Source organism: Mizuhopecten yessoensis, unplaced genomic scaffold (genome assembly GCF_002113885.1).
Source record: "Mizuhopecten yessoensis strain PY_sf001 unplaced genomic scaffold, ASM211388v2 scaffold2441, whole genome shotgun sequence".
Lineage (NCBI taxonomy): Eukaryota > Metazoa > Mollusca > Bivalvia > Pectinida > Pectinidae > Mizuhopecten > Mizuhopecten yessoensis.
In genome coordinates, this window is record NW_018404548.1 from 268,470 (window position 1) to 278,531 (window position 10,062).

A 10,062-nucleotide genomic window follows, 5' to 3' on the forward strand; every position below is an offset into this window, starting at 1 on the left:
TAAACAAAATGAGATATATAAGCCGTCGATACACGGGAACCTGAAGTGTTTTTACACTTTTGATTTGAAGCTTGTCGGATCATCACAAATTTTCTTTTCCTTACTGCAGTCTGCCATTTTGTCATGAATACTTTGTGAAAATTGTATCCTCGCAGCCGATTGGCTGAGGGTTTAGAGATCAGCTAATGAAATTGAATGTCTCACAGATGTTTCCGCTGAAGCGGTATACACTAATATTCAGATCGTGACGTACCGAAAATCCGGAAAAATATATGGTGAATCGAATCAAACACAAATAATCGCGGTACAAGTGCCTCACGGTGAATCGTGACGTCTCTATATATAAACAACTTGTTAATGAAGTAGTCAAAATGCTGTTTGTTATTCAATTTTTAAAAGAAAATTCTTAATACGATGGTTACCCCTCATTATAGACGACAGGTAATTTTCACCCTCCCAAAGAGTTCCCTAGATTGAACAGGCCGTATAAAATCAGAATTGTATTCAAATACTAACCCCCTCCCCCCAAAATAGACCAAACAAATGAACATGTACAGTTCTGTCACTGTTTTGTGATCCAAGTTTCATAAAAGTCTGTTAATTATTGAGCACAGGTGGGCAAGTTAAGGGTGAAATGAGTGCATCAGCCGAGTTTCTGGACGCTCGAGTTATGCAGACAACATATGGCTTATTATTTCAAAGAGGCACAACTCTGATAAAAACTGGCAGAATGATAAATAAAGTATGTACAGACCCACAATGTGCACTACATCAGCATACTATAAAACTAATTAATAAATCTGTAGAACAATTCTTTCTCCAATAACTGCAATGCAGCCACCATCATAGAAGACTTGTACTATTTATGTTGCATTCATCCCTTCCTGATATGACCCACTTTATCTAGGCCAGCCGTACACAAGAATGCATTATAAAAGCATGCAATATTGACAAAATTGTGAGAATTCTATTCTAACCCAGTGTATATATATAATAGAGCTGTCACGATACACTTTACCCACAATTAGATACATATCTCGATTCGATACATCTTTATTTAAAAATATAAACAAAATGAGATATATAAGCCGTCGATACACGAGAACCCAAGTGTTTCCACACTTTTGATTTGGAGCTTGCCAGATCATCAAAAATTATCATTTCCTTGCTGCAGTCCGCCATTTTGTTATGAATACTTTGTGAAAATTGTATCCTCGCAGCCGATTGGCTGAGGGTTTAGAGATCAGCCAATGAAATTGAACGTCTCGCAGACATTTCGGCTGAAGCGGCATACACTAATATTCAGATCGCGACGTATCGAAAATCTGGAAAAATATATGGTGAATCTACCTGTAGAACATAAATAACTGTGGTACAAGTGCATCGCGACGCCTCTATTAATGAAGTTGTCACAATGCTGTTTGTTATTAAATTTTAAAAAGAAAATTCTTGATACAATGCTTTCACCTCATTATAGACCACAGGTAATGTTCACCCGAAAGAGTTCGAGAGATTTAACAGGCCGCATAAAATCAAAATTGTATTCAAATACTGACCCCCTCCTCCAAAAATAGACCAAACAAATGAGCATGTACAGTTCTGTCACTGTTTTGTGATCCAAGTTTCATAAAAGTCTGTTAATTATTGAGCACAGGTGGGCAAGTTAAGGGTGAAATGAGTGCATCAGCCGAGTTTCTGGACGCTCGAGTTATGCAGACAACATATGGCTTATTATTTCAAAGAAGCACAACTCTGATAAAAACTGGCAGAATGATAAATAAAGTATGTACAGACCCACAATGTGCACTACATCAGTGAAGTTCCATCAGCATACTATAAAAGTAATTAATAAATCTGTAGAACAGTTCTTTCTCCAGTAACTGCAATGCAGCCACCATCATAGAAGACTTGTCCTTTTTATGTTGCATTCATCCCTTCCTGATATGACCCACTTAATCTAGGCCAGCCGTACACAAGAATGCATTTATCATTCAAAGTGTAATAAACAAAATATTTTTATTCAATCATTATTTCTTTTCACCACTAGTTTACAGATGAAAGATACATGTACACAGAAGAGTCATCTTAGTTTAAACAAAAATCTTGCATGAATCGATCAATACCTACCATCAGCCTTGCGTTTAAAGACATACTGCTCCATTTGGAAGTCAGTATTGTTTGCCCCAAGGTGGGTGCTACAAGCCAAGAATTTAGTAACATCCTCCTCTTTGAGGGTAAGCACATCTAAGCCTCCGGACATCGTGGCGTTGATCTGGGAGTTACGGTGATCAACCTGTTGGAAGAAAAACATGTTAATTATTCTTGGGAAGGGGGAGGTTACTGCATATAATTTGCATTTCTAAATTGGTAAATGTTTGAAAAACTACACAAGTCTGCAATAAGATATATGAAATAGAGATTTCATTTGTCCAACAAAAATATGTCCCCTCCACACAAAGTGCATCTTATTTTGGTACACTGCACAACTTCATTAAAACCTTTACTGTTTAAACTTTATGGTACCAAACACATTTTGATGAAAAAATGACAATGTCACACTGCACACCTTTTGTGTGGAGCATGTACATGTCAACTTTCTACTGGTTGTGAAAGTGTTTAAAAGCATTTTGCATCCATGCAATAGCCAGGGCTTGTATGCATCTGCTTGGAACCCCCATCTGTACCGACAGTATGACTCCCTTATAGTTGTCAGAGGAGTACTGTACCAGGAGACACTTATGGAAAGGGAAAGGAAACAACAGATAGTTATTCCACAGGACCTTGTTACTTTTGTGTTAAGGAGCCTTCACAACAATATGGAACACCTGGGAGTTAAAAGGACCATGTATGTTGGGACAGATTCTATTGGCCATCCATGCTTTTGGATGTGGAGAAGTGTTGGTTGAATGATTACAAAGTCTGAAGCAGAAGTCAGCCACCAAGTCTAGGCTCACATAAGGGTCAGTTATTTCATAGTTCTCATATGAACGATAAACTTATACAATAGGATTCCTGTTTAATATAAATTATATACTGCTTAATTATGCTTTATATATCTTCAACTTTGTTGTGTTAGTCTGTCGTCAATAATGTAAATGTGTTAATGTAAGGCGCGTTCCGTTTTTTCAAAATGTTGTCTATCCTATTGTCTTCGTTATATTGTCAGAAACCCATTTATTTGTATTTTAAGGGTTTTACACACAAGAAATAAACTGTCGAATGTAACCGGCCCAAGGTAACGGCGGTCTTGTCGTCTTCTATTTCTACACTTAAGCAAATAACCTGAAAATTATGGTTGCTATAATTTCATTCTAAATCTTAAATTTACGAAAAATTTCGCTTCAAGGGCTCAAAAGTCTTATCATAAGTCAAAGACGCTGTTGGTTTTTTTCATTTACCCACATGAGCCTGAAGTTCCGTGACAAATTAATAATAACAGTAATACAAAAAAATACGTTAATATTTTTTAAGCATATTTTTTGTGTGTATTACTGTTGATATGAGTTTTTCACAGAAATTCAGGCTCCTGTGATTTGCTGTCGTCGTAAAGCCCCCCCCCCCCCCTCTTCAATTTGTCGTTACTTATAAAATAACTTTGAACTTCTAAGTTACCAATATTTGATGCTAAAATAGCATGTTAAATGTACTTTACGTCATGTTTATCATTATACAAGATATGTAGGAAGTTTTTTGGTTGTAAATGTCAAGAAGGACAGACTACAAGGGGACATAAACTCCAAAAGTAGCACGAGCCTTACGTTATGCGTTTGACGCCAAATGGAGTTTGATGTGAAAAGGAAGTACAACGTGCCTTTTTCTGGGGTTTACAACTTCCTCCGCACGGAGTCAACCGGAAGCAGATGTCTGCTTTCGTTTTCGGTAGGTAGCGGTAAGTTTGATAAGCATAACTTGAATTAGTATCGAATGTCTGTTTCAAGGAATACAAACACAATAGGTAACAAAAAATAACCAACAACATGTTTTTTAGGACACTTTAGTCACCAATTTCGTATAGGGGTATGACTGCTTGTCCTTAGTGGAGATGCCATGTGGCGATTAGTGCTATATTTGGGTCCTCCTTAAAAGCGTCTTCAAGTGACAACAAGCGTCGCCAGACAAAATCTTTAAAAATACTGAATATTAAAGCGACATCAGAAGATATGGTGTTAATATGACTATAATACACCTTTATACCAAATTTCAATTTGATTTTTGAAAAAATTGACCGAGTTATGATGTTTTTTTTTTTTTTTTTTTGTAATTTTGAGAGTTAAAGTTTGTTAGTGCTGTTCCTCAGAAAGAACTTGAAGGATCTTTCTCAAATTTCACATGAAGGTTCCCAATGATCCCTTGGTATGCATATCCTATTGTGGGACTAATCGCAAAACCAAGATGGCCTACAGCCAACCATCTTGAATTTGAGAATGAAAGTTTGTTAGTGCTATTTCTCATAAAGTATTGGAGGGATATTTCTCTGATTTCACATAAAGGCTCCCCGTCGTCCTTAGTTATGCATATTGCTTTTTGGGACTGATCACAAAACCAAGATGGGCGACAGACAGCCATCTTGAATTTGAGAGTTAAAGTTTGTTAGCGCTTTTTTTCAGAAAGTACTTTAGGGGTCAGTCTTTCTCAAATCTACATGAAAGTTCCCCCTGGTCCCTTGTTACGCATATTAAATTTTGGAACAGGAGGGAAAACGACAGACGGCCATCTAGAATTTGAGAATGAAAGTTTGTTAGCATTATTTCTCAGAATGTTCAGGAGGTGTTCTAGTGGTTTCTAGTTCCACATTTTGAAATTTGGGAATGATTGGAAAACCAAGATGGCTGGTAGGTGGTCATATTGAATATTGGAGTATTTGTTTATTTAGCTGTATTGCTCAAAAAGTATTGGAGGGATTTTTCTCAAATTTCACATAAGGGTTCCATTAGAACCCATTTGAGTCATATTCACTTTGACATTATCCTCAAAACTCCAGGAGTTGTAACATTCATTTAATGGGGACCATTTACAATCACTAGCACTTGTACACTGGGTGGGGGTTCTTGCCACAAGTTGGTGGTTCTTCTTAGAGGTACTTCAGCTTTCCTTTACAAAGAAAACCTGGCACATCCTTAATGAACATAGCGGTTAATAGCAAACAAACCAAACTTTCACTTACACTCTTTGCAAAAAGTGAGTGTAACGTCTCGAGTGTTGAGGACGCTTGGACATATTAGTAGAAAGCTACCCAATATAGAGGAGTGCTCTGTTCCCCAATAACTGTGAGGAAGAAGCAATTTTCATACAATGCAAGAGATATTTTCTGAGTGAGTATTAAGGATTGGTCTCTTGGATCTGCCACAAATTGTTTAGACATGTATTTCCAATTTCAGATATGAATTAAGGACAGATCACAGCCTGCAAATATGAATAAGGAACTTTTTACCAAAATAATTACATTGCTGAAGAGAAGAGGATTTGTGCAGCTCGTAAAGCAGGACCTATCAACACCTATGTACAGCTATGGACCAGCTGGCACACTGTTGAGAAGAAACATAGCACAATGTTGGTTAGTACCGTAGGCATATGATTTAGGCTGCAATTGTAAAACAGAACTTAAGCATGATATGTAAATTCATTATCAAGCCTTTTTAAATAGTGAATAACAGACAGGCACTAATACTAATATAGGAATGTAAAACAGCTTTAAATGAAGTATTTCAAACAATTCAATTTGATATGGAAATTATGTACATACTGTCAGCGGCCTCCTGTGTAATTTATGTCATTTTTTTCATCATATTTTCACTAAAATTATTTGTCAAAAGTGTGGTACTAAAATACCTGCTAGCCTGTTCCATGTTTCATAGTATATATATCCAAAGTGTTCACCAGTACTAACTTAAAACTTACTAGCCTCGGACATTGGGTAGGTGGAATAGTACACCCCTGATGTCATTAGTAAGTACGTCAGTATGATAGGTGATTGGTAAATATCGTAGCATGGTACTTTAGTGGTAAATGTTGTATAGGTAATATAATTCTCAACTAGGGCTGCAACGATATAGCGTATTGTATCGTATCACAATACTTTCTTGTGTATCGTATCAAATTGTTTTGTTTGCCTGTATTGTGATACACTAACAGTACTTATATTATCTATGAATTTTTATCAAACTACTAAAAAAGTGTACTTATATTTTTTCAATTCTTCAGTAAAGATATGGTCCACTGTGCAGTCATATCCAAAAGTACTAGAAATTATACAAAAATATATTTCGATAGTATTTACTATTGAAGTCATGAAAAAATCCTGCATTCAATCAATATGAAGTTGACCTTTTAATCAGATATTTGTATATCGTATGGAAAGCATTTTACCGTGATTCGTATCGTATCATGTGGAATGCGTATTGTTGCAGCCCTAGTCTTAACTGGTACAATTTGTAGTATGAAGCTGTACTGATCATGCAGAATAATCTAATGATTTCTCAAAAATAACGTCATCAAAATCATTTGAATTACAGACACTTCACTATTAAAAGACATGATTTTTATTATGACAGGTGGGAATGGATGATCACATCCCAGGAAAACACCTTCCCTGTGGAGAGTACAGATAGTGAAGGTAATTGGTATATACATTGTAGCAGTATAATTTACAGATCAAACTAAAAGGAAGATTTGTCTTGCTTCAAATATAAAAATAACTTGTTTTCTTCAGATTCCACTTGGGACTACTTCTTGGAAATTTCCAAACAGCTTGAGTGGAGCCTTCCTTTCTCCATCACCCAGAGTAGGAGCTACGTCCACACACCTGCTGACAGACACACAGACAAATTCTTGTTCAAGTGAGATCATTTTGTTGATTTTGCTCCTCAATTTATTGTCCTCAGCTCTACTCTAGGCATTGCCGTGCCAATTATACATACATACCCACCTTATTGTGATTGTTAGTGTCATTTACTCATTTGTTATGCTTGAAAAGAACACTATTTCAGTATACTTCATGTTGCTGTTGATTTCAGTTCCTGTAAGAAGACAAGCCTTGTGATGCAGAACTTCTGTCAGGCCACTGCTGTCACCCAAACATTAGACTCCGCCATCAGAACACGCCTCAAGTGGTGGAAACAGGTAGGTGTACCACTTTGATGGTAAGTATTATCATCCATCCATGTTTGTCTTTACCAACTTTGATGCATATCATTCATGAAACTTGTTACACTTAAAGACACGTTGACATGCATGGTATTGATTATATTAAAGACCCAAATACAAAATTTGTATTTAGATGCCAAAGGTCAACTCGTTATTGGTCTTGGCCATAATGCTGCACAGATGGTGACATTAAACAAAATTCAATAAAACCTTCATATCATCAGTGGATAATGTGTCATGTAAAGTAAGGTAAGGTAAAGTCATGTATCCTTGCTGTAAGACTTAAGACATGTATCCTTGCTGTAAGACTTAAGTCATGTATCCATACTTTAAGGTAAAGTCATGTATCCTTGCTGTAAAACTTAAGACATGTATCCTTGCTGTAATTATGTATTACTTTGATAAACATTTCCATCTAAATTGAATAACTTATTTTGTTAAAAAAATATTAACCACATGGCAGGTTTCTGTATTATAACAAATTTGTTTCAGTTCTCTGGAAATCCAGCTAAGTTTTCAGCAACAGACATAGAAAAAACTGAAACAGGCTATCATTCAAACATACAGTACTCATTTCCCTGGGGAGTAGATGATGTGGAGACGGTGACCAGCCTGGGAGACGCCCCACTACAGCCCTACAGGGAAACATTGCTGTCAGAACATCAAGTAGGTAAACAAAGGTGATTGCTGATTGCTGTAGTTGACATAATTATAATTTAGTTGACATAATTAGCACCCATGGTGCTTTAAGAATTGCAATAAAAAGGTGGGGATGCTAAAAAGGATGACTTGTTATTTAGATCAAATCCCTATGTGCTTGATGTCTGCAAAAGTCTCCAGAAAGCCCTTCTCCAGTCTCTCTGGTATAAAGTAGGTCGACTGCTGTACTACATATGTACAATCAAACCTGCCTTAGCCACCACCTGTCTGTATCAATTACCTGTCTATAACTACCTGTTTGGTGTATAATAATACTGTGTATAGCGACCATCTGCTGAGTGTGACTAACAACAATTAGTTTTGTTCTCAAAATCAGCTTGCAGTGACAGTAGCTCACCTGCTCTGAAGCACAGGTGCTCTAATGCCATGGGACAGCTCCCCTGATATGTCCGTCAAACATTTCTTTTAAAACCCTACTCCTATTGAGTAACTGATCACATTTTATTCTAACTGGCATTGTTGCACCCTTTGGGCCAAAGAAGCAAATTGTGTATTAAGAAAGGGTGTAGTCCCCATGGAACTTAGGGGTAGGACACAAAGAGGAAATTGGTGAATTTCAGCATTCAGAAAGACTTTTTCTCCATGAGGGACAAATGGATTTTAACCAAGTTAAACATTTAACATCAGCAGGACAAGGAAATCAAACTTTGTATAAATAAAGGCTCTAATTTCCTGGTTGCAGGGGCCAGAGGGGTGGGCTGTAAGATGGGCCAAATCTTTAAAAGCTCACTCCTCCTGAACAACAGTACAGATTTTATACCATTTTTGGTCTGAATCATATGACTTTGCCAAAACATTCATGTTGTATTAATGATGTGTGTGGGGCATGTTTTACTCCAAAATCCTACTTCTAAATGGCTGATTGTAAGCTAATGAGTTGTTTTGATACATCACTAAGGCAACATGAACATGTTTGAATTCAGGTGGTGCAACCCCTAGGGCTAAATAATCATGATAAAGTAATTTTGGGTGTTCAGCTCCATAATTTTAATCCAACCATGTAACCACATGCATGAAGAGACAAATACACTCATGTTATCGAGATTTGCTCAGTGGTCTGCCTCTACCCCTGGGGTCTTAGTTCCCAAGTCTTAGCATGGAAACACTGAATTCTTATTACAGGAGTTTGTGTACTAACTGTTACTGATATAAAGTAGTGATCAGGTATAATCTTGGTTATTTACAGTTTGTCAATGGCAAGAAGAAGAGTCTCCCCTCTGTGGTTGAGTGTAATGCCATTTTAGAGCAAGGCTTTCTGGCTTTCCTGTTGGATGCTTATCCAGGATACCAGGGATCATCAAACAATGGCACCAACGAATCTTTTGTGAGTTTTTATATAATGAGAGGAGGGATTAATAGTTGATTTAAGTAATGTACATTGTGAGATATTTGGTTCTAAATTGTTTTAAGTAATTTTTCTTCTGAAAATTACTAAGATGTACATGTATAAGATAAATGCCATTTTAAATTTTGTTGGTTTTAAATCAGGTTACTGTGATTTATACATTTGTATTTTAGTGCCTGCAACTCCATCCTAGACTTACCCCTTACAAGATTGCCGTCTGTTATCAAGGTGACAAGTGCAGTGTCCTTCAGCAGCTAGCTGCTAATATAGGAAAAGATTTAAGACAGGCAGGAATAATAACATTGAACCAGGTGTCTAACTCTTCTCTGGACAAAAAGATATCACAGTGAGTATCAGGGAGAATCATAAACTATTTCACATTTCATATCCTATTGATGAAACAACAAATCTGAATGATGACATTTTAGCATTTTGTTTCTATTTCACCTTCCTTTACAAATGATCAGACTTTTTATCCAATCACAAAACATCAATGCTGATGTGATGCCGTAAACAGTGGAAAGTAGCAAACTTTCTTAATTGCTTAATAGTCTCTCGTCACTGGTAACATCACTGTTAAAATCTGTTATATCAGATATGTGGGTATATCTTACATGCTGGGAAGTCAGGTTGTCATCTTGTGTGCGACTTTGTTGTACGAAGTGGGTCGTTGTGTTACAGAAATGATGAGATGGGTATACCTTACATGCCGGGAAGTCAGGTTGTCATCTTGTGTGTGACTTTGTTGTACAGAGTGGGTCGTTTTGTTACAGAAATAATGAGATGGGTATATCTTACATGGGAAGTCAGGTTGTCATCTTGTGTGTGACTTTGTTGTACGGAGTGGGTCGTTT

The 10,062-nt window shown here is 36.8% G+C and overlaps 2 protein-coding genes across 2 annotated transcripts in view; one reads left to right on the forward strand and one right to left on the reverse strand.

Annotated features, from left to right (window-relative positions):
- The window catches only part of LOC110446002 (40S ribosomal protein SA-like), an 11,465-nt gene extending 7,602 nt beyond the window's left edge, over positions 1-3,863 (reverse strand). Inside the window, exons 1-2 of the mRNA XM_021490930.1 lie at positions 3,759-3,863; positions 2,128-2,293 (exon numbers count right to left, since the gene is read on the reverse strand). Coding sequence (XP_021346605.1) covers positions 2,128-2,260 — 133 coding nt within the window. The 5' untranslated portion in view covers positions 2,261-2,293; positions 3,759-3,863. The remainder of the gene's footprint in view (positions 1-2,127; positions 2,294-3,758) is intronic.
- A 20-nt stretch (positions 3,864-3,883) lies between these two features.
- LOC110445995 (DNA polymerase subunit gamma-2, mitochondrial-like) lies at positions 3,884-9,558 on the forward strand. Its single transcript, XM_021490921.1, has 8 exons — positions 3,884-3,955; positions 5,379-5,554; positions 6,552-6,613; positions 6,710-6,836; positions 7,014-7,119; positions 7,636-7,809; positions 9,050-9,187; positions 9,382-9,558. The coding sequence occupies exons 2-8, from the start codon at positions 5,412-5,414 to the stop codon at positions 9,556-9,558; spliced, it is 927 nt and encodes a 308-aa protein (XP_021346596.1). The 5' UTR covers positions 3,884-3,955; positions 5,379-5,411.
- Positions 9,559-10,062: the final 504 nt, after the last annotated feature.

Bases quoted from the DNA above. Each gene is read 5' to 3' on its own strand.
- LOC110445995 (XM_021490921.1), top strand. From the start codon at position 5,412: ATGAATAAGGAACTTTTTACCAAAATAATTACATTGCTGAAGAGAAGA. The intron at 6,837-7,013 runs GTGAGATCATTT...TGTTGATTTCAG, and splicing joins ACAGACAAATTCTTGTTCAA to TTCCTGTAAGAAGACAAGCC. The intron at 7,810-9,049 runs GTAGGTAAACAA...GGTTATTTACAG, and splicing joins CATTGCTGTCAGAACATCAA to TTTGTCAATGGCAAGAAGAA.